This window comes from Hypoxylon fragiforme (assembly GCF_022984875.1).
Source record: "Hypoxylon fragiforme strain CBS 206.31 chromosome Unknown GGS25scaffold_1, whole genome shotgun sequence".
NCBI lineage: Eukaryota > Fungi > Ascomycota > Sordariomycetes > Xylariales > Hypoxylaceae > Hypoxylon > Hypoxylon fragiforme.
The window spans coordinates 4067457-4087484 of record NW_026054756.1 but is presented as its reverse complement, the minus strand read 5'-3'; the positions used below and the strand labels follow the sequence as shown (position 1 = coordinate 4087484).

General features: G+C 48.4%; 7 protein-coding genes across 7 annotated transcripts; 4 read left to right on the top strand and 3 right to left on the bottom strand.

Moving 5' to 3' along the window:
* Positions 1-1098: 1098 nt before the first annotated feature.
* On the bottom strand, positions 1099-4162 carry GGS25DRAFT_61052 (uncharacterized protein). The gene is made up of 3 exons (XM_049265900.1): positions 3506-4162; positions 3021-3452; positions 1099-2965 (listed from the first exon to the last, which is right to left on the bottom strand). The coding sequence occupies exons 1-3, from the start codon at positions 3815-3817 to the stop codon at positions 1199-1201; spliced, it is 2511 nt and encodes an 836-aa protein (XP_049122010.1). The 5' UTR covers positions 3818-4162; the 3' UTR covers positions 1099-1198.
* A 614-nt stretch (positions 4163-4776) lies between these two features.
* Positions 4777-6416, top strand: GGS25DRAFT_472671 (uncharacterized protein). Its single transcript, XM_049259473.1, has one exon. The coding sequence runs from the start codon at positions 5125-5127 to the stop codon at positions 6331-6333; it is 1209 nt and encodes a 402-aa protein (XP_049122009.1). The 5' UTR covers positions 4777-5124; the 3' UTR covers positions 6334-6416.
* Positions 6417-7625: 1209 nt separating this feature from the next.
* Positions 7626-10392, top strand: GGS25DRAFT_60925 (fungal-specific transcription factor domain-containing protein). The gene is made up of 4 exons (XM_049265898.1): positions 7626-7915; positions 7974-7995; positions 8055-9659; positions 9727-10392. Exons 3-4 carry the CDS (start codon positions 8084-8086, stop codon positions 10200-10202), a joined length of 2052 nt encoding a protein of 683 aa, XP_049122008.1. The 5' UTR covers positions 7626-7915; positions 7974-7995; positions 8055-8083; the 3' UTR covers positions 10203-10392.
* On the bottom strand, positions 10393-11844 carry GGS25DRAFT_60975 (beta-lactamase-like protein). The gene has a single exon (XM_049265899.1). The coding sequence runs from the start codon at positions 11726-11728 to the stop codon at positions 10583-10585; it is 1146 nt and encodes a 381-aa protein (XP_049122007.1). The 5' UTR covers positions 11729-11844; the 3' UTR covers positions 10393-10582.
* A 635-nt stretch (positions 11845-12479) lies between these two features.
* Positions 12480-13756, top strand: GGS25DRAFT_517516 (uncharacterized protein; the record flags this gene model as incomplete). The annotated part of the gene is made up of 3 exons (XM_049263403.1): positions 12480-13168; positions 13319-13600; positions 13717-13756. The coding sequence occupies 3 exons, from the start codon at positions 12480-12482 to the stop codon at positions 13754-13756; spliced, it is 1011 nt and encodes a 336-aa protein (XP_049122006.1).
* A 76-nt stretch (positions 13757-13832) lies between these two features.
* Positions 13833-15068, bottom strand: GGS25DRAFT_517515 (uroporphyrinogen decarboxylase; the record flags this gene model as incomplete). The annotated part of the gene is made up of 3 exons (XM_049263402.1): positions 13833-14833; positions 14901-14942; positions 15014-15068. 3 exons carry the CDS (start codon positions 15066-15068, stop codon positions 13833-13835), a joined length of 1098 nt encoding a protein of 365 aa, XP_049122005.1.
* A 635-nt stretch (positions 15069-15703) lies between these two features.
* GGS25DRAFT_60850 (uncharacterized protein) lies at positions 15704-18291 on the top strand. Its single transcript, XM_049265897.1, has 2 exons — positions 15704-17949; positions 18019-18291. Exon 1 carries the CDS (start codon positions 15799-15801, stop codon positions 17926-17928), a length of 2130 nt encoding a protein of 709 aa, XP_049122004.1. The 5' UTR covers positions 15704-15798; the 3' UTR covers positions 17929-17949; positions 18019-18291.
* Positions 18292-20028: the final 1737 nt, after the last annotated feature.

Genomic DNA, 20028 nt, shown 5'->3' with positions numbered 1-20028 from the left:
TCCTCAATTGCAAGCCTAACCCCTGCCCACTGTCTCGCCCATCATTGGACCGCGGTCGTCTCACCGCCTGCTTAGCCTGGCAATCCACTTGGCTATTTTTAGGGCCGGATACGGTGAATTGATTAATTGATTGATTGATTGATTAAGTTTTTTTTTTTTCGGACCGCAACGGTTAACTAATTAGTTGTTAAGCTTAAGTTGGAGGTTTGGAGACATGTGTTTTATGGTTAGGGTATAGGTACCTAGGTAGGTATATATTAGGTACCTAGTAGAGACAGGTACCGAAGGGCAGTTATTTATATAGTTAAAGAGTAGGTACTGTAGGTTAGTTATCGGGTTGGTTTTAAATGGACATCCGTTCTTTGACGTCGGTACCTACTAGGTTACAGCAATGTCATACACGAAAAAGCAAGCTTTGCCATAACTAACTAACCTAATACATGTATGTATGTACTTAGCCTAGTCATCATCATCAATATCATCATCTTAATATTCCCGATCGCCTTACATAAGGCTGCTTCTTCCAAGGTTATTAATTAATTAATTAATTCTCCTAAAAGCCATCCATTTATCCATGTTTCCGAAAAACTTTCTTTTTTTATAACTACCCGATTAGTGTGTTGTGATTAGGAAATTTTTTTTTTTTAGTTAGTTAGTTAGATAGTTACTTTTCAGCCCTCTTTTTTTTCTTTAGTCCCGGTTTTCAGCTTTCTTGTGTTCCGTGAGATGTGATATATCACACTACCCAATCTATGTACCTACCTAAACTAGGTTAACCTAGGTAGGTACTGTAGGTGCCGAGATCTGAGAGAGGGGGAGGGGGTTGTGGTCTACACATGTAAAGGTGACGTTTGTATCCCTTGCGTATTAGGTACATAGGTGTTTAATTCGACTAACCTAACCTAGAAGAATATAAAGCTACTGCGATATTGACGAGACGGACGTCCCCGGTAGGGCAGGGCAGGGTAGGGGTCGCAAGCCCGACTGCGATGTCATAGTCCGGCGGCTCCGGGCGAGCCAGTGTCTCACTTGGGTTTCGTTGTAATTTGCGTGCTCTGTAGTGGAAATATGAGGGTTTCTGTATACCTACATGTAAGAGTACCTAACCTAGGTAAGTAGGTATGTACTAAAAACGCCCCGAGCTCTAGCTGGGTCTAGAGATCTATTTATACAGATCATAACTATACAGTTTCATTTCTCAACTTGCCTCCCTACCAGGATCCTGCAACCTCGCCAGCTCCAACACCAGCCGATAAACATAAACACTCAGATCAGCCTCTCGGAGGGCTTGGTAATACCACTCCCTGCCCTGCTCCGCAATCTCCCTCGCCGTCCGCCGCCCCCTATCCGTCGATGTGAGATACACGACCAGCTCCGGAAGCTCCTCCAAGCTCTGACTCACGGGCACGTAGTGGACCCAGGGCACCAGTCTCTCGTCGTGCCACTCGCGCAGCAGCGTCTGCTTGAGCGGCGTCGACCTGGACGCCAGCAGCTTGTAGTAGCGGCCGCTGATGCCGTTGCCGTCGAGGTCGAACACGAGGCGCGACTTCAGCGCCTCGTCTTTGCCTGCCCAGCCCTTGGTGTTGAAGTACAGGCTCTGCTCCCGGCAGTGTTTGCTCTCGCATTGGAAGATCTTGGTGAACGCCACGTCGAAGAGGCGGCCGTTGAGGAAGGACGAGAGCACACGGCCCGCCGCGCCGTTTGACTCGCGAAGGTAGGTATACTGCTGCTTTTCTAGGTTCTCTGCCAGCGTGACGAATCGCTGTCGTTGGAAAGATCGCCAGTTGTCATCCATTGCGAAACCGCCGGTGGTGGAACCGGCCCAGTAGAGGTTGTTCCGCTTCTTGTCCCAGTCGACGTCGTGCTGCTCGTCGTACTTGAACTCGTCCTCGATGTAGGCGGGGCTGGGCAAAAGGATGTCACCCATCGTTGAAAGTGAGCCTGTCGTGAGAACGGGAACCAGGCCTTCGATGAGGCGGAAGGAAAAGGGGCTGGTGGTAAGGCCATGCATAACGCTGTGCTCAGGGTGTATACATAGATCCTTAGCAGAAGAGGGGCGGGTGACGAATGGAAGACCGTGGGCCTTCTCTATATTCGTGAATCCCGTATCTGTTTGGCTTCGTTGGGCTTCACAGTACTTGGTGACTACATCCCAGACCGGCTGCTTTGATAGCTGTGTGAATTCGAAAGGCCTTTTGCTGTGGGGAAGAACACCGTTTGGTGTTGGCGGAATCAGCACCCTCGGTTCGTCAAGGTGGTTCACGAGGAATTCCACATCGGGTAGTTTACCACGCACACTACCCAACAGAGTATCAAATAGTAGACCAAAATGTCTATCGTACGAGCGGTAAGGATGAGTACATTCGGTATTAGCGGCAGTACGAGAAATTTTACAAGACCAAAGCTCATTGTTCGGCACATTCTGGACATTTCTCATGATTTGCTGGACCTGTTTACCGCCAAGCTTCCAGAACGGCGAGAGCGCGTCGTTGATGATGTCGAAGTCGTCGATAATAGGCGACTGGTGAGAAATTGCAAACTCGTACCAGGCTTCGAAGCCGGGCGGTGGCGGTCTTCCATATCTCCGTTGATATTCTTCACGGGCGGCCGCGTAGGTCTTGGACTGTTTGTGCAATAAGTTTTCAAAGTCTATCTTAGCGTCTCGGACCAAGTCTTCAACGGGATGCTCATATAAGTTGCTGAAATTCTCCGCTCCAGAGCTCGCGGCCGTGATTGTGATGATGTTGGCCAAGTACGGGATGAGAGGGATAAGTAAAAGTACCCAAAGGCCCGACCTAGCTTTCAAATTCTTGGGAATAATTTGAATGGTCTGACCGAGGGGGAAAAGAGACGCGATGGCATGAGACAACGCTTGTGCCCCTGAAGATTCTATCGCCGGGTCACGAGTGGATATAATAGTAAAAGTTCTTATAGCGGTAACAATGCCCCACGGGGCATGTTGAATCTAGGAGACAGGTAAGTATGTCTCTTGAGCTATCGTTATAGGAAGTGGCCAATACCAGAAGCAGCAAAAAATACCAAGAAAGCCCCTTAAAAAGAGCTAGTAATAACACATGGGTAGGGTTGTAGGAGTAAGAGCTGAATACGATAGCTTGCACCCCTAGAGCAATGAATAAGATGGCGGCAACACGCCGTGAAAGGGAGTCAGCTATGGCATCAATGTTTACCAGCTGATTAGACTGGTGGCTCTCTGTAGGAGTCGAGTATACGATGGCGGCATATAAGACGCACAATAGAACACCTGGGGATAGAGACAAAGCAATCCCCCGCATACTCCAATCTGTTAGGGTCAGAATAGGAATAGCAGTAGGCAAAATTGTCCTCCATATCGAGTTATCGGGGTGTCGAATCTGTGAAATAGACAGTTTTGATCCCGAGTACTTGGGTTGCGAGTTATCCCGACATATTAGGAGAAACGGGATCAATGCCGACTGCTAGTTCTTAGTTTCCAAAGCTCCATGTTGATTCGTGACCATGTACTCACCAGAGATCCACCAATATTATTATCTGCCCTACAGTATGAGGATGTTGTGACACTTGCGGCAATAATCCAGAGTAGACATGGTGATGTAGGACTTGAGGACTCTATACCGACAATAGGGGCTTGCCATGAAATGTTGCTGCCGGCGACTCGCTTGAAGACCTCAACGATGACTGGTAACAGCAGCCAAGCCAGGAGTTCAGAAATAAGTTCTGATTGCCTTGACGACAGCCACTCTGCCACCACAGCGGAACAGATAGCAGCCACTACCAATCTGATAGCTGTTCCAGACTTTTGGATGTGTGGGTCCCACATTATGAGTGAGCGATGTGAATGGAGACCAGGTACTCCGTAGATACCTAGTACATCTTGGGAACTCCGTACCTAGTAGATCAGCAACTATACTCGTTAGAATAGAATATCAAGAGCCGCAGCCCTGTAGTTAGTTTTACGTGTTCTAGCAAGGAGTTGTAACTTGTTAGGCTATTAGTCATCTGATGTTTGCTTAGGTTAGTGGGTCAGGTCAGTCGAATGGTTGGCGTTAGGCGGAGCTACCGGAAGGTTTCCGTATTGATGCCCGGAAGAGATTCAAGTTGCAATAGTTAGTGGTTAGAAGAAAGGCGGAGGTGACACCGAATTGGCCGGTTGGGGGTCTAAGGCTGAGTGATAGTGTAACCATCACCAAACGATGTTAATATAAGATGTAACCTAGAGAATTGTCACTACTGCGTATTTACTAGGCTCGCTCTAGAGCATAGGTGCCAAGCTAGGCCCACTCAAGAACCCCAGAAAGCGAAATTGGAGTGCGGAATTAACTCTCCCATCACCTTTGGGCAAGGACTTCAGAAACGATCTTTGCAAACAAAGATGCCCAAGCTGTCTTGTGCATAGCCCTAGAGGTATAAGGTACCTACCCAGTCAGCTAGCCGGTACCTCTTCTTACCTACATAGTACCTGATAGGTATTCTCCTTAGTAGGTATCACTGACACAATGAAACGAATACACTAGGTTACCAGTGATGTCATATTCGACATTTGATTGGAACCCACTTGGGTATCGTGTAATTGTTCCAAAGCGGGAATCATGCTAACTTTTCCAAGGCTGATTGTAGGCATGTAAGAAGGAAAGGAGTCAATGAGGAACTAGTTAGGTTAACTTAGCCAATTAAAGATTAAAGAGTTTTAAAGATCACGTGATGCTCTTGGCGTAATGCACGTGTACCCATAGTTATCTGATACTGAGTTGGCCATTGAATAAGGTAACTAACATTACCAAATACAACAATACAGTGAACGCCGACATAGGGAAGAGCATGACCGGTAAGCACTTAGGTATCTTGCTGGCACTTACTTAACTACCTGCATACATGCCCCTTAGGTATGTAAGATTGACATCCCATCAACTTTGTGGCTGCGCCGCAGACATGGTGGATCTAGGACTTGAATTTTGGCGACCAACACAGTCTTGACCGTAATACGATCATCAACATAAATATGACTATGAATCCTAGCACCACCTAGAACTGCCAGACTACCCTCCATAAATTCCTGGTCGTTCGGTGTACGGCATAGTACATAGTTTGAAGTTTAACAATCGCAAGGAGATCAAGGAGTCCAGAAAGATGGACCCCCAGCAAGCATCCACAATTACCGCTTCTACCCCTACTTTCTATCAGTTCACGGAACTTCCCGTCGAGATTCAATTATACATCTGGGAGCTGGTATTGGGAGATTCGGAATACATACGAACCGAATGGAGTGCGCGGGTAGCCACTATATGGCCATTTGTTCCGATCCCTCAGTTGCAAGAGACTGACCCTGCTGGGCTAATCCCTTATACTGGATGGATCCAAGAAGAGTTGCCCGCAACATTGGCATCCTTCCCTCCACCGTGGGGGTATCCGGACCCGCAAGCATCAGAGTATCCCGATTGGCATGCTTACAAGGAAAGACTCTTTTACCTTTCTCAACATACCATGTCAAGAGCCAGGTTCAATATTAGCAACGGCAATACGTATCTTTCAAGCACAGCAGCGAACATTGTCGACAAAAGTGACACACAATTGGCATGCTTCTCGGTATGCCGTACCAGCCGCGCACAAGCTATGAGGCACGTTATCGGAGACACGGAACAATTCTTACAATGCAAGGATGTTCTAGATATCGATGATCAACGGATGTACCCCGTACCAAACGGGTTCGTTCTCGGCAACGTTTTCAAGGACCAGCGCGGCGGGAGGCCATGCTTTGCGTACGTAACCGCGCCTCACGGCTCTGAGCCCATGCGTCGACCTCGCTTTGATCATGACTTCCGCCCTGGCAAACATACTCATGTAGCTGCACGTCTATCTGACATAGAACGTTGCATATTTGGCCGCCGCTTGAGCCTTACGAAGGTAACGGAAGGATGGAATACCGATCATTTGACGATGCTCAGAGAGATGATGTGGTGGGGGCCTGAGTTAGGGCTGAAAGTGAGGCGGCCGGAGGCTAACCACCCTTTACACTGTCCGCCGTTCTACATATTTTGGATCTATTCTATGATTCTGCATCATCTAGCGGATACAAGGGCAGAAGAGTACCCGATGTCGTCGGAGTGTCTGACTGGGGATTGGAATTGGATAGGCTTCTGTGCGCAATGGTACAATAAACTGGTCAGAAAAGGAGAGTGTCGTCTATGCAAAAGGCCCCTGATACGCGACCTTCAGACTTTGTTCCCCGAGTCCCTAGATAGTGACGGGTGTATTGATATTGTCATACTTAGAGATCGAAAGAGTGTGGAACTACCAGATATTAGTATCGGTAGAAGATCATATGAGTTTGGTGGCTGAGATGTCTATTTGGGGTCCGAGAGAAAGAATAGTTATGATGTAGTTAGTTGAGAAAGAGATTCACAATCAATATCATACCAATATCATATCAATATCAGACATGAGAAGACGTAACTTTGAACTATTATGGGTACTACATATATGACATTATATGTAGCCTACTAGGTACTACATGTAGGTAGGCACTTATCGTGACTTATGTACATAAAATGTAACTGTAAACGAAACACCCTAGACTTACATGGGTATAGCCCGGTTATCCATTTTTCAATTGGCGCATAACTAAAGCGGTACTATTCCGACAATCCAATAAGAACATTCCGCACGACCTACAATCAATAGTACCTACTTGCCTACCTAGGAATAGTCTGCATCCCCAGGGCTATCTAGCCCCAGAGGTAAGCAACAGGGAAGAGCCCTGTAGCCGCCCGGGCGGTAGTAGTTTATTAGTTCATGGCCCTGAAGTTCATGAATCCACTCGTTGGCTCTTACCTAAGTTACCTGAACATAACGGAACTCAAGGATATTAATGAAGTTCCCTTGTCAACCCTAAACTGTTTTTTTTCTTACTTTCAGGTCATGTAGATAATATATAATTATATAATCATTCGATTACGGTTTTATGTTCTCATCATTAACTATAGACATCTACCTATCTACATACCCTTCTGAGTATACCTACTTATTACCTAGGTCTAGGGGTATAACTAGTCTATGATAAGAAAAACAGCAAGACGACTCAACTCTCAGCAATTCATGATCCATTACTTCGTATACACCAAATACACCGCCAACTACCTATCACTACTATATGCAACTGGTATTCAAGATCATTTGCATCTTGACCTCCCTCGAATCTGTTATCTCCGCCCTCTAGCCGAACTTATTGAGACCTAACATCTCCCCCGAAAGTTCGGCGCCGGGGTATTCCCCCTAATTCCCGACTCTTTGGGCCATATCGGGTCAATGATCCCGGATCTACGGTACCTATAAGTAGTGGCATTTAGGTGTGTTGCTTACCTAACCACGGACATAGGGATCCATATAGATGTACCTAGGTTATCCAGTAGCTGTTACCGTACTGAGTACCTAGCAATAGGGGATCACAGGTTTATGAATCCAGTTAGTAGGTAGTCAGGAAGACATCGAACTGGGAACCAGTATCCTGTTAAGGTTACCATACTCTTTGGAGCTCACGTGTGATAACTTCCGTTTATCTTCTTTTAAAGCTTACGAGAATTTGGGTGGAAAGTAACTATTCAAATCGACAGAATAGATCGAGTTGAGCTTGGGATATCCCTGTAGGCCAATTCGTACGGGAGCCCTAACGCGCACACTCCGTATTGCCCACTTGGCCCGCTTGCTTCCCGCCAGTGCCGCCACTATATCATAGCTTGGCTTAGTTAAGACGTTAAAGACGGACTTTATATGCATCATTGCCGATGTCTCACTTAGATGCTTCTGGGTCTTCACCAGAGACAGGTGATAGCCATGAGGCATCACCGAATGCGCCAACTTTGGAGAAGTCTGCTGGACATCATAAAGTAGCCAAACGCGAACGTGTTGCTTTAGCATGTCAGAGGTAAGTTATATATATCCTTCACGTGAAAACGTATCAGCTAATAAGTCTTGACGGAAAGGTGTAAGACAAGAAAGCAAAAGGTGTGTTGAACCTCACCACCACCTGTTGAAAAGCACTGTCTAACTTGTGCCTGTTATAGTGTGATGGCCAAAGACCCGCTTGCGGTTCATGTGCCCGTCTGTCATTGAAATGCGGTATGTCACTCGTATCGTTGGCGAGCCTACCTTTATGTGTCTGATAACATATCGCCATGTAGTCTACATCGTTCCCCTTGTTCCTGCTGCAGGGGAGAAGAAGATATATATCAGGGCTCTTGAAAAGCGAATCGCCGAGCTAGAATTATATCTTAATTCAATTGGACATAACCCTAGAGGTGGCGTTGATCATCTAGGGCATTTAAGACAGCCAACCTCATCAGCACATATAGCTGGAGAGCCGACGAGTCAGTCTCGTCAGGTAACACGATCGCAAGTCCAGCAAGATAAGGAAGAATGTTCAAACGATATTTTACTTGCCGTCAGGGACTTGTCACTTTCGGCATCTGGACACTACATTGGTGCATCTTCAAATATTACCATGGGGCGAGTACTAGGTTCATTTGTACACAGTCAGAGATCCTCGATTTCCAGTCCCTATGAAGAGTTCTCTAGTCAAAGCGACGATGATCCAGCACCAAAATCTATCTATTCAACCAACGAAGGCGATATGATAGGGGTCCCCTTTTTGAGTCCCCAGGTCGCTACAAGACTCTTACACGGATGGTTCAGGCACATAGCGACACGATACCCTATCATACACTCATCACAAGTGGTGAGGCTTCATAATAACCGAGATGTCCTCACTGACGAATATGAACGAGCCATATTACATCTTATATATGCGGTAAGTGGGCGCTGGCTAGAGTCAGCTGGCGAAATGGGGCATTATTTCAGCGACCAACATTATAATCTAGCATTTGATGAGTTGGATTCAATGCTTCGTCTTCGGGATTGCCGCACAATTAACTATTTATTGCTCATGGCCCTCTATTGCACACGGGCTCCCAGGGATCCAGGCGCCTGGACCTTCGTTGGGGAAGCCATGAGGCTGTGTATAGAACTCGGTTTACACCGACAACCACGGAGACCACAACTAAACATGGAAGGCGAGATGGATAAAAGACTGTTCTGGACCGCATACTTACTTGATCGAGATATTTCGATTGCTATCGGACGACCTCCATCTATATCAGACCGCGATATCGATGTAGAACTACCCTATGATATCAACGAAGACACGATTGACGATGAGGTCATCCGCCTAGCATCTACGCGTGTTAGCAATATTCCGGTTAATCCTCCCAACACATTAACATCTTTTATTCACCGGGTGCGACTGAAGCAAATCGAGTCGGAAATCCAGCACGACGTTTATAGGGTTGATCAACCTAAGGAGGTCTCCAAAACCATTATAAACTCGTTTATTGATCGACTGCACGCATGGAAAGATGCTATTCCCCATGAAGCGGCCCACTACGTTCATCGGCACGACAATGCTTTTGAGGGCATCGAGCTATATACGCTTCATTACTATCGCTGCGTTCGCTTCTTGCTATACCCACAACTTGCCGAGACTCCTGTAAACATGCATTACCTGAATATATGTGCTGACGCTTGTATTGGTATTATTTCCGATTATCGAAAACTACACCATCTATTCCCAATAGGTTTCTCGGCACTGTCGATACAATCTGTATTCCTAGCAGGTAAGCATATCACGGTGGACTCACCGGTCTTCCCCCATTCTTGGACTAGTTTACTAACATATAGCAGGCCTTACTCTGATATACTGCGCATGGCTAACTCCTCAAAACTCCATCAGCATAGACGGGCCGCTAACGGATTGTCAAATTCTCTTATACATTGTGGCTGAGCGCTATCCATCGGCTAGAAAGTATCGTGATGTATTTGAGCGCGTAAAGTCGGCGATCTTGAACATAATAGCGCAGGGCAAGCATCAGCCGCGCAACCCCGTTCACATCGACCCCAACGTCCAAGAAGGACTTGCAAGCATTGACGGTCAATGGGCATCACGGGTAGGAGCCGACTTCTCGTACATGGTTAACACGATGTCGGGCAATGCAACAGCGCCGCCTTCGTTTGGCATAGACGGAGATCCAGCGACAACAACCCTAGTTGGGACCCATTCAGAACAATCACCGCCGCGCATGAGCCAATACCAACCCACCTGGACTGAGATGCCTCCTCATCTAACTAACATAAATGCACACGGTGGTATTTACCGATGACCAACCTACCAACTAAGTACCTAGATTCGCGCCTTGTTGCGTAACTTGGTTCATTTACGAAGGGCTGGAGTCAGCGTATGATATGGATAGATGATACCTAGGTACCCAGGTATGTATGCTACAAGCATCTATTTATTTAGGTATCTATCTACTCACCATCTTCAGGGGCTGGAGTTGTACAACAGCAAACTGTCGTGCAACATAAACAGGCACTTATTAGGTACCTCCCTACCTACCTCGCTTCACCATGCAACGCCCAAAAATGACACTTATCATCAAGAGGAGATTTTTCATAATGGGATGTTTCCCGTTCCTAAACGCCGAACCCTCCCTCTGCCTACCTAGCGAGCGGTTCATTTCCTGGTGCCAACCTTAGGTACCTAACTCGTATGCGGCGTATTGTAGTCACCAGCAGCCTCTACCTTGCCTTCATGGCCCACCGCTTTGGCGAAGTTGGCCAAGAAACTCCACCTCGTCTTGCCGACCCAGCCTTTCTTGACGAAGTCATTGGCTTTCGCGGGGAAGAAGTCCACAACGTTCAGCATGTAGTGGCTGTGGGCGGGGACGAAGAGGATGTTGTTGTGGGCGTCATGCTCCTGCACCTTGAAGACAGTCTCGACACGCAGAGCGGCGTCGTGGTGCACGCTGGGGTAGCCGTGCTGGTCGACGGTGGTGGCACGGTAGAACGGCTCGTCCTTCTTCCCGTCGTGCAGGAGCTTCTCGAACAGGTGCCCCGGACACGGCGCGCTGTCGCCGTTCGGGTCGAATGGATGAGGCGAGATGGAGTCTGGCAGCGGGTGGAACCGGCTCGGGCGTAGCTCCCCTTCGTGGTGCACGACGTCGCCGCCCATGAGCACGAAGCTATCCGGGTTGCTGGTCACGCGCGCGAAGCCACACACGTGCCCGATGCAGTGGCCGGGCGTGTCGAGGAAGTAGAAAGAGCCGTCGCCGAAGTAGTCGATGGCGGGCAGCTGGCCGATCTTAAACGGCGTGCCCGCGGTGAAGTCCAGCTGCTTCACCTCCCGGTCGGCGTAGTCGGCCTCGAGGAACATGACGTGTTGGTTGGCGGGGTAGCCCGGGAATAAGTGTTCCTTAACGCCGGGGCCGACGATCAGCGCCGTGTTGGGGTCGAACCTGGCCGGGTTTCCCGTGTGGTCAAAGTGCGCGTGCGACCATATGACGGCCTCGATGGTTTTGGCGTCGACCCCGTTCTCGTCCAGGATCTCGCGCACGTCCTTCGACACCGAGATGCCGACGCCCCCCGCCTTGGCCGCCTCTAGCAGCGGGCGCGGCGTGTTCTCGACGTCTTTCCTGACGCCCAGGTCGAACACCAGCGACCGCTTCAGCACCGGGTGCTGGATGAGAAAGGAGTAGCACGGCCCCGCTAGGTACTCGTGGCCCGGGACTTGGGGCCCGAAGAACCGCGTGGTGTCGAGCCCGTAGAGGATGCTGCTGGTGTTGATGATGGAGACGTCGACCGTCGCCGTCGAGGCCGGGATGTTGAGTTCGGGTGCTGGTTGCGCCATGATGTTTTTACCTATGTGAGATATTTACTTTACCGCGTAGTTATATACAAAAGTTTCCAAGGTTCAGGATCTGATTTTATAGCTACCAAGTTCAGGTCGTCAAGTCAGTCGTGTCATCACACCGGATTCTCGGCTTCCTTTTTATAATGGATGTCATATGCCATATGCATGTTAGTGCGCGCGCGCGCGTATGTAAGATATGTCCTACTTACCTACAAAGGCCGCCGTAAGGTCCCGGACGGAAAGTTGGACCGCTTCGCAGATCTAGCGTTGTAGTGTGGATGTCACATGGAGCCAACAGTCAGCGTTTATATTACTATATATCATATGTACCCTTGTAGGAACGGCATGTCACACCCACATCGAGTTTGTCCTCCGTTCCGGGTAACTCCGTTCCGGATTACAAACGCTTCTGACGGTGGTGTGCGTGCAAGCTGCTCAAAAGGGGTGCCTGGTACAGTGGACCTATACAGTGCGTGTCTATATATGCGTACTGTGGCGTGTTTTAGAAGATGTGATTTATAAGAAAGATAGTTAGTTAGTTTGGTATCAAACGCTTTTATCATATGTGCGGGCTCGGGGGTGCCCACGTGACTATTTATTTTCACCCGGCAATTTTTTGTGTAACGTGCTTCCGGCTATTCCTTACCTTTCCTGGTTGATAAGAAGAAAAAACATTATAAGAAATTGGGAAAATAGATAGGAAGGGAAAGGTGAGGAAAGAAGAAGAAGAAGAAAAAAACCCCCCGAGATGTCAGTAAACGTAACCACATATCGCTCGCCCCCGGACGACCTCGTCGCCCTCCTCGGCACGCACCACATGCCGCACGCGCTGCCCCTGCTGCGGCGCCTGCGGTTCACGCGGTTTCCGGGGGGCATCACGGAGCACGCCCGGATCCTCTTCGCTTCCGCGGCGTCGTTGTCGTCAGCTGCGGAGAACAACAACAACAACAACAACAACAACAACAACAACAACAACACGCCCTGCGCGGCTGCCTACGTCGATCTATCGCGCGACCCCGAGACCCAGGTGTGGCTCTACTGCTCGCTGGAGCGGCATCCCGCGCACGCTCCCGCTTCGCCTTTTCCCGGGCTGTCGTCGGGGCAAGAAGAAGCCGAACCAGAAGCCGAAGCCGAACCAGAAGCAGAAGCAACAGCAACAGCCTGCGCGCTCGCCATCCTCCGCTCAGTCAAACTCCTAGCCTCCTCCCGCAGCTTCGCGGGCCCCGTGCTCGCCGGCACGCTCAGCGAGGCGACGCGCGTGGCCCTGCTGCGGCGGGGCGTGGTGTTCACGGGCGTGGGCATCTACGACAAGTGGCTGTTCCGCGCGGACCGGCTCCCGGCGGCGCCGGGCCCGCTGGCGGGGGACATGCGGTGGGACCGGTTTCGCAGGGAGGACATACCGCTGCTGCTGTCGCGGACGAGCATTGCGCGGACGGAGTATGTTGGTCGTGTGCTTCTAACTAGAAATCTACCTCCCTCCCCACCTCCCTCCCTCCCTATCTATCTATCTATCTATGATATCCCGAACTTCAAAGTGGTGGTAGGTATCTAATATATATATATACAGTATACTAACCTCCATCCCAGACGAACGCTGATCCTCGTCCCAACCATGGCCATCTACCGCTCCCCCGACACGCCCATCGCGTGGGCGATCCTCGGGCCCGACTCCGCGCTGAGCAACCTGCACTGCGAGGAAGGGTACCGGCGGAAAGGGCTCGCGAAAGCGGTAGCCGTGCGGCTGCTGCGCGAGCGGCTGAGCGAGTACGACGACTCGCCGTACTGCTGGGCCGACGTGGCGCCGGATAACCTCGGCAGCCAGAACGTGTGTAGGAGTTTGGGGGGGAGGGTGGCTTGGTCGATATCGTGGTATGTATTATTCCGTACAGTAAAAAAAAAAGAAAGAAAAAGGGAAAAAAGGAGAGAAGGGTCCCTCTTTTACCAATATATTTTCATCTGGTGTGGTATGAACTAACTATGCATAGGAGTAGGATAGACTTGGACAAGAGCTTTCCGGACGAGTAACATTGAAATTTCTAACTTTTAACTCTACAAAATCTAGGCCATCTAGTTGACTGTTTGGTAAAGGTTTAAGACTTGATCAGCGACTAGTTAAGCGTTGAACTTCTTCAAGGTAGAACTTTAGATCTTCCGGCTTCACCAGTGGCGTGATGCCGTGGCCGAGGTTGGCAATCCAACCTTTCTTCCCGCCCCCGAAGCCCTGCACCATTTCCCTCACTGTTTCTGATATAGCCTCCTTTGTGCCGTATAATACGCCAGGATCCGCATTTCCCTGGAACACAATTTTCCTATCCCCTCTAATCTTCACGGCTTCCGCGGCCTCGATTTGCCAGTCTAATCCTACGACGTCGTAGCCTAAATTGCAAACCGAGTCAAGTGCATAGTTGGCTCCTTTAGGGAAGACAATCATAGGCACTCGCTCCAACCCCAATTCCGCTAGTCTCTTGGGAAGGTTGGTGGATATATAAGCCAGGTAAGGTTCGCTGAACTTTTTGAAGGTCGTAGGCGATAGCTCTCCTGCCCACGAGTCGAAGACCTGGATCAATTGAGCTCCTGCTTGCACTTGAAGCGCTAGGTATTCCACGCAGACCTCTGCTATCTTTTGCAGCAGGGCCTTAGATTCCTCGGGAAAGCGGTATATCCACTTCTTACTCTCGATGAAGAGTTTCGTCCCTCCACCTTCGACCATATAGCAAAAGAGTGTCCAAGGAGCGCCGCAGAAGCCAATCAACGGCACACGGCCCTTTAACTTCTTCCTTGTCAATGTTATGGCCTTGTACACGTAGTCTAACTCGGCAGCTACGTCGACTTTCTTTTCGAGGACTTTGGAATATTGGCCGTCATCGGGAGACCTGAGCGGGTCCGGGAAGTGCGGACCCTTCTTATCTACCATCTCAACGACCATTCCTAGGGCTTGGGGTACGACAAGGATATCGGAGAAGATGATGGAGGCATCTAGCAAGCCAGCGAACCGTTCAATTGGCTGTAGGGTCAGGGTCGAGGCGATCTCGGGATCTCGGCAGCATTCAAAGAAGTCATGGCCGCCTTTGGCTTGATGATACTCCGGTAAATATCGACCAGCTATATACATGAAATGAGTATCTGTACATTAGGTATAAATATAGATATGGGCGCATGTTGTATATACCTTGCCGCATGATCCATATTGGGGCGCGCTCTACATCTTCGCCTATATCGTGGGGGGTTATGTATTAGTATAATGTTGAGATTGATATGATAGCACAAAGAAGAAAAGCGTACCCCTTGCTGTCCTGAGAATCAAATCATTGGCCAGAGGCTCAAATTGGTGAGCCATGATTAAAGAAAGACACAAGGACAAGTCGTTTTTATAATTGGTATAATTGGTGTGAAAGAAAGAAAGGTTCAATGTTCAATGTTTAATGTTCAATGTTTAATGTTTCCAGAGATGAACAACGTTACTGTACTATGTAGGTACATACTATGTTATTAGACTCTGAAACATTATCATTGAACCCCGCTGTTCCGGCTAAGCTTTGGTGGGATGAACCCCTGTCAGGATTCTAATGTGATATGTGAGCCATTGTGAGGCCGCTGAGGCGCATCATCGGGCAAAGTACCTACATAGTTAGTACCTACCTAACAACATAGCAGTGGGGAGCTGAGTCTGAACCAATGAGAATGTCCCTAATCTTTTAAACTTCTCGTTAACCTGGAATTTCTTGTTACGAATCGTTTAAACCCTGGAACCTCCAAAATATCAAAATCCTAATATCTCTGTATTCGTATTTCTCTCTTTCTCCCTTTCTCTCAACCTCTCAACCTCTCAACCTCTCAACCTCTCAACCTCGAAGCTTCAAATTCAAATCCACCTAGACCGATACCCGAGAAAATCCATAGCCTCATGGTCGACTACATTCGACTCATGCAACTAGTCGCCGAACTAATCAAATGATTATATTGATCCACCCAATTGACTCGAAATGGTTTGACTAAGCCATCAAAGTGCCCATGAATAAAGAGGAGGATTTGCGCAACCTATCGCCTTCTACTCATTTCCTCGGCCCATGCCTCCCGCCCTAATCTCGCCATGTCGTCAAGCTATTCGCCATCGTATACGCCCCCAAGACGATTATGTATGGGTATCCGATGCTCTTCTTGCTACAATATTTGAGCGCTATTGGACAATATCAAGAACCGTTGCTCGATATAGCTCCTCTGTTCCGGGCCCCTTGGAAAATAGAAGGCGCTTAGGGAAACGACGTATGGCAGGACTCGGCCTTGGCCAGCCACCTGGTGAGCCGCTGTGGCAGTTCGACAACCTGGCAGACCTGACGCAATGGAAATGGAAGTCGCCATCACCGACTTCACAGCTTGGACAGCCCCGAGATGGCGTCACAAGAGGGCGGACTCTGGCCGATTTTGCAATAAGATGGCTTTGGGGGAGAGAGGAGGCGAATTCAACGCATGTGCCCGATCCCGTCCACGATACCATCCACGATACCGCTCCCGATACCGCTCTTGATACTGTTCCGAAATCATCGCCCGAAATCATTATAGATGCCGTGAGTACGCTATCGGATACAGTCATCATAGACCCCCATAGCACCCCGTCAGATATTATCGGCATTGGGCTCAAGCTTCTGTATGAAGACTTATCATCGGAAATAACAATGTCAACAAGATCAAACTTCACCCGGTTTTGTAATGGTTGGAAGGACCATATAGCCTGCGGTCTCCGCTCCGGCAACGCAGTTGGCCTCGTACTAGATGCCATCCAAGATGGGCTAAGCATACTGCAGTTGGGTACTAATGTGTCTGTGGAACAAAAGTTGGTCGATAAGTTTAGACTGATTCTGCTTGAAGCCACCACGGCGGGCTTGTCGTGTCTAACGGTGCAGGGGAAATTCCATCCAAACCGGCTGGCTTGGGCGGCTTTATTCCACGGGATTTCCAAGTTACAAATGAACAATCTTCGTGTTTTTGCCCATGCTATGGCTAAAATACCGGAGTGCTACTTGGATGATGTGTCTGGTGGAATAGGAGCAAACTTGCGTACCTATTTGATCGCCTCAGAAAATGCAGAGATACGTTCGAAGTTGATGCGGCAGGTCAATAAGATGGCCGTGATCCTTAAGAAATTGGACCCGGTTGATCATTTATATATACTAGAGGATATTAATCAGTGTTTATCGGCGCATAGGGAGTCCAAAGCCGTGGATTTCCCTCGAATGCGCCTGGTGTGGCTACAAGTCCTAGCCAGATTACCGGGCCTAGATGAAGACTATTTGACGAATGTTTGTTGCACCCTTGAAGCTGGCAAAGACGTCGTTCCACTTTCTAACAAAGAAATTTGCGAGATGTATCTGGCTAAGCATCAAAACTCGTTGAGGGCTCTCACAAGCTTGAGCAATTCGATCCAAGACAATCTTATAGAAAATGACTGGGAGTGCTATGGCTCCTTCAGCCTGATGTTGTGGCGGACAGACCAATATCAGCACATGCTGGGTCTTTGCGAATTTCTCAATAATCTCGGCCGAGGACAAGATATCATGCGCCTCGTGAAAGGGTTTCGGATCCTTGTGAAGAATGAAGCAACGCCCCTGGCAAATCTTGCCATCGGAATAGGTGACCCTATTATGGCCTTGGAAATCTATCATCTCTACGAAAAAAGCACACAGATTCCTACTTGCTTCTGGAAGACTCGATTTTCATACAAAATCTTACACTTGATGACCAGGTCGCGAGTGTTGCATCATGGCAAGATTCTACTCGCTTTGGGCGTGGTGTGTTCGCGGACGATGATAGTAAGACAAAGGCCAAGATCCAAGGTCAAAAGGCGCCAACTCATGAAGGCGGCCCGAGCAGCCATGGCATTTGCAAAGTCGCCAAATATCTCGAACAGGACGGCCTTGGAATTAATTACGAAATGTATCCGTTACATTACATGGGCTCGCAGAAACTGGGCGCCAACCGAAGCCTTGATCGCACTACTCCACAATATCACAAGGGACCTTGCAGAAGGGAAACCAGGCCGACTTAGACGACTAAAGTGGTTTCTATACCTGTTGCGCAAACAGACCAATGGTGACCAAATGATGAAGATAGGATTAGGCCTCAAAAGGTGGCGGGAGATGAATTATCGGCGTCACCTCGAACGTGTTAAAGAACGCACTAACCAAAGTTCACACATATGATGAAAATCGACTTTTACATAGGTACCTAATGATCACGATATTAGCATTTTGCTAGCTCCTGTCATGTGCTTGAGTGATGACGGCGTACAGACCAAGGACATCAGAGGATAGAATGGGAGCCTGTCAGCCTGAGCAAGAATAGGTACCCCCTCAGTACGTAGGTACTCAGGCAAAGCAATATAAGCTCGGTGGTATCACAGAGTTGCGGCGTATAAGGTCGAACGATCTCACCGACCTCGCTTAGACCGTTCCAGGACCGGGGAGCAAAAGGGCCGCGAGTGGTATCCACAGTTTCCCTCGAACTTCTGCTGGAGAGAGGTTGAGCTTATTATTACATTGCTACGAGTTACACAACAGTTGGATGTCTAGAGACGGCAGAGGCAGACTTAGCGGTAGCCTCTCAAATGTTTGGAGACTGATGCAGGCTAGCGATACTCTCTCGATCCGGCAAAGGATCCCCAGCGGTTGTTGTGGATGGGGCGATCAAGCTAATTAGAGCCTGATCCTGCTCGGCTCTATTTTGGCATGTTTCGCCTGTTGAGATAAGTTTGGGGGTAGATCGGAGGGGCCGACTGGGAAGCATTAGATCATATCTATTAGAGTTGAGATGATCTAGGCTAGGGACACACGTATCCAAGGCATGCCGAGTGAACTCGATGCTACATATACATACTAGGTGTGTACTATGTATGTATGTATGTATGTATGTATGTATGTATGTATGTAGGCAGATGAAGATGGAAACAGATGATATCCTGGGCGGTCTCTTGATTGGGCAGACACAAACATTAAAGAGTGTGCTGGCTTCTGACCATACAAGCCAGGTACATACTACCAAACATTGCTGTATATTATTATATACAGTACTTGTACATACCTACTGCCGGTATTGTACATGTAAGTGGCTTACCGTACACCCGGGTACATTACCCGGGGAGCTGGGTAAGCCACCATCAGCCGATATGTACATATGTAGGTGTATATGTTCGTCAACTGCTAAAGATAACAAAAAAAATACATAATACTATTATTACATTTATTCAATGCCCCCCAGAAACTGCAACTGCAACTGCGACCGTAACTGGTAGGTATATATCATATGCCTACCTAATCACTAAGTGTCTCAGTGCTTACATACATGTAGGTGTAACATCCGAACATACCTCAAAGGCTAGTAATGTTCTTGAGTGCCCTAGGTGGGTACTGTGTATGCTGCTATTTGCATTATAAGGCTCTATAGTACTAGCCAGTTAGAGTATCAAATACATCATGTTATGTACGCAGTGATACAATGAACGGTACGTACTAGCCAGCCTTGAGATTCTCAACTTGAAGTATGTATGTACGTATTTTGGAGCAGGGAAAGCACAACATTAGAGAACAGCCTTGAACTTCAATGTTAGGAGGCAGGCAGGAACATTTGAACATCCAAATAGCCCCTGTACTTGCAATTTGGCCCCACTGCGTGTGTGTGTGTGTGTGTGTGTGTGTTCCCGTGTGATGTATGTAGGCAATGGATGTATGTACATATGATATGTAGGGTACCTAGGGTAGGTATTAGGTATGTATGTAGGTATGGACCAGTATGGTACATGGCATGAGGTATGTATGTATGTGCTACATCCATGGATACATGCCATTACATGGGTACTAGGTATGTTGTGTACATACTACTACTAGGTACCTACTACCTGGTAGGCATTTGATTTTATTTGATTTTACTTTCTTTAATCAATTCTTCAAGTCATTTATTCCTCTTTTCTTCTATCTGTCGGTGATGGTGGACAGCCTTGTCTCTTTACTCCTCTTTTCACAGCATATTCTCCATTTCTGAGCCCCCCTCCCTCCCTCCCTCCCTTCGCTTCGCTCTCTACGGCTATTCGTGGGTATTCCCGCCATGCAGCAGCGGCGACAAGTGTGTCAGCGCCAGCGTCAAAGGAAACCCTATCCTGCGATTTCCATCGATGGACATTAATTGCATGCAAGGGAATCCACGGTCTCGGTATATTAACCCATCCCCCAACGTACGAAACCCATCTAGCGTTTTCCAATAACCCTCAGGCATAGGCGCCGACGTCGATGTTGATTAGCCTCTAATTG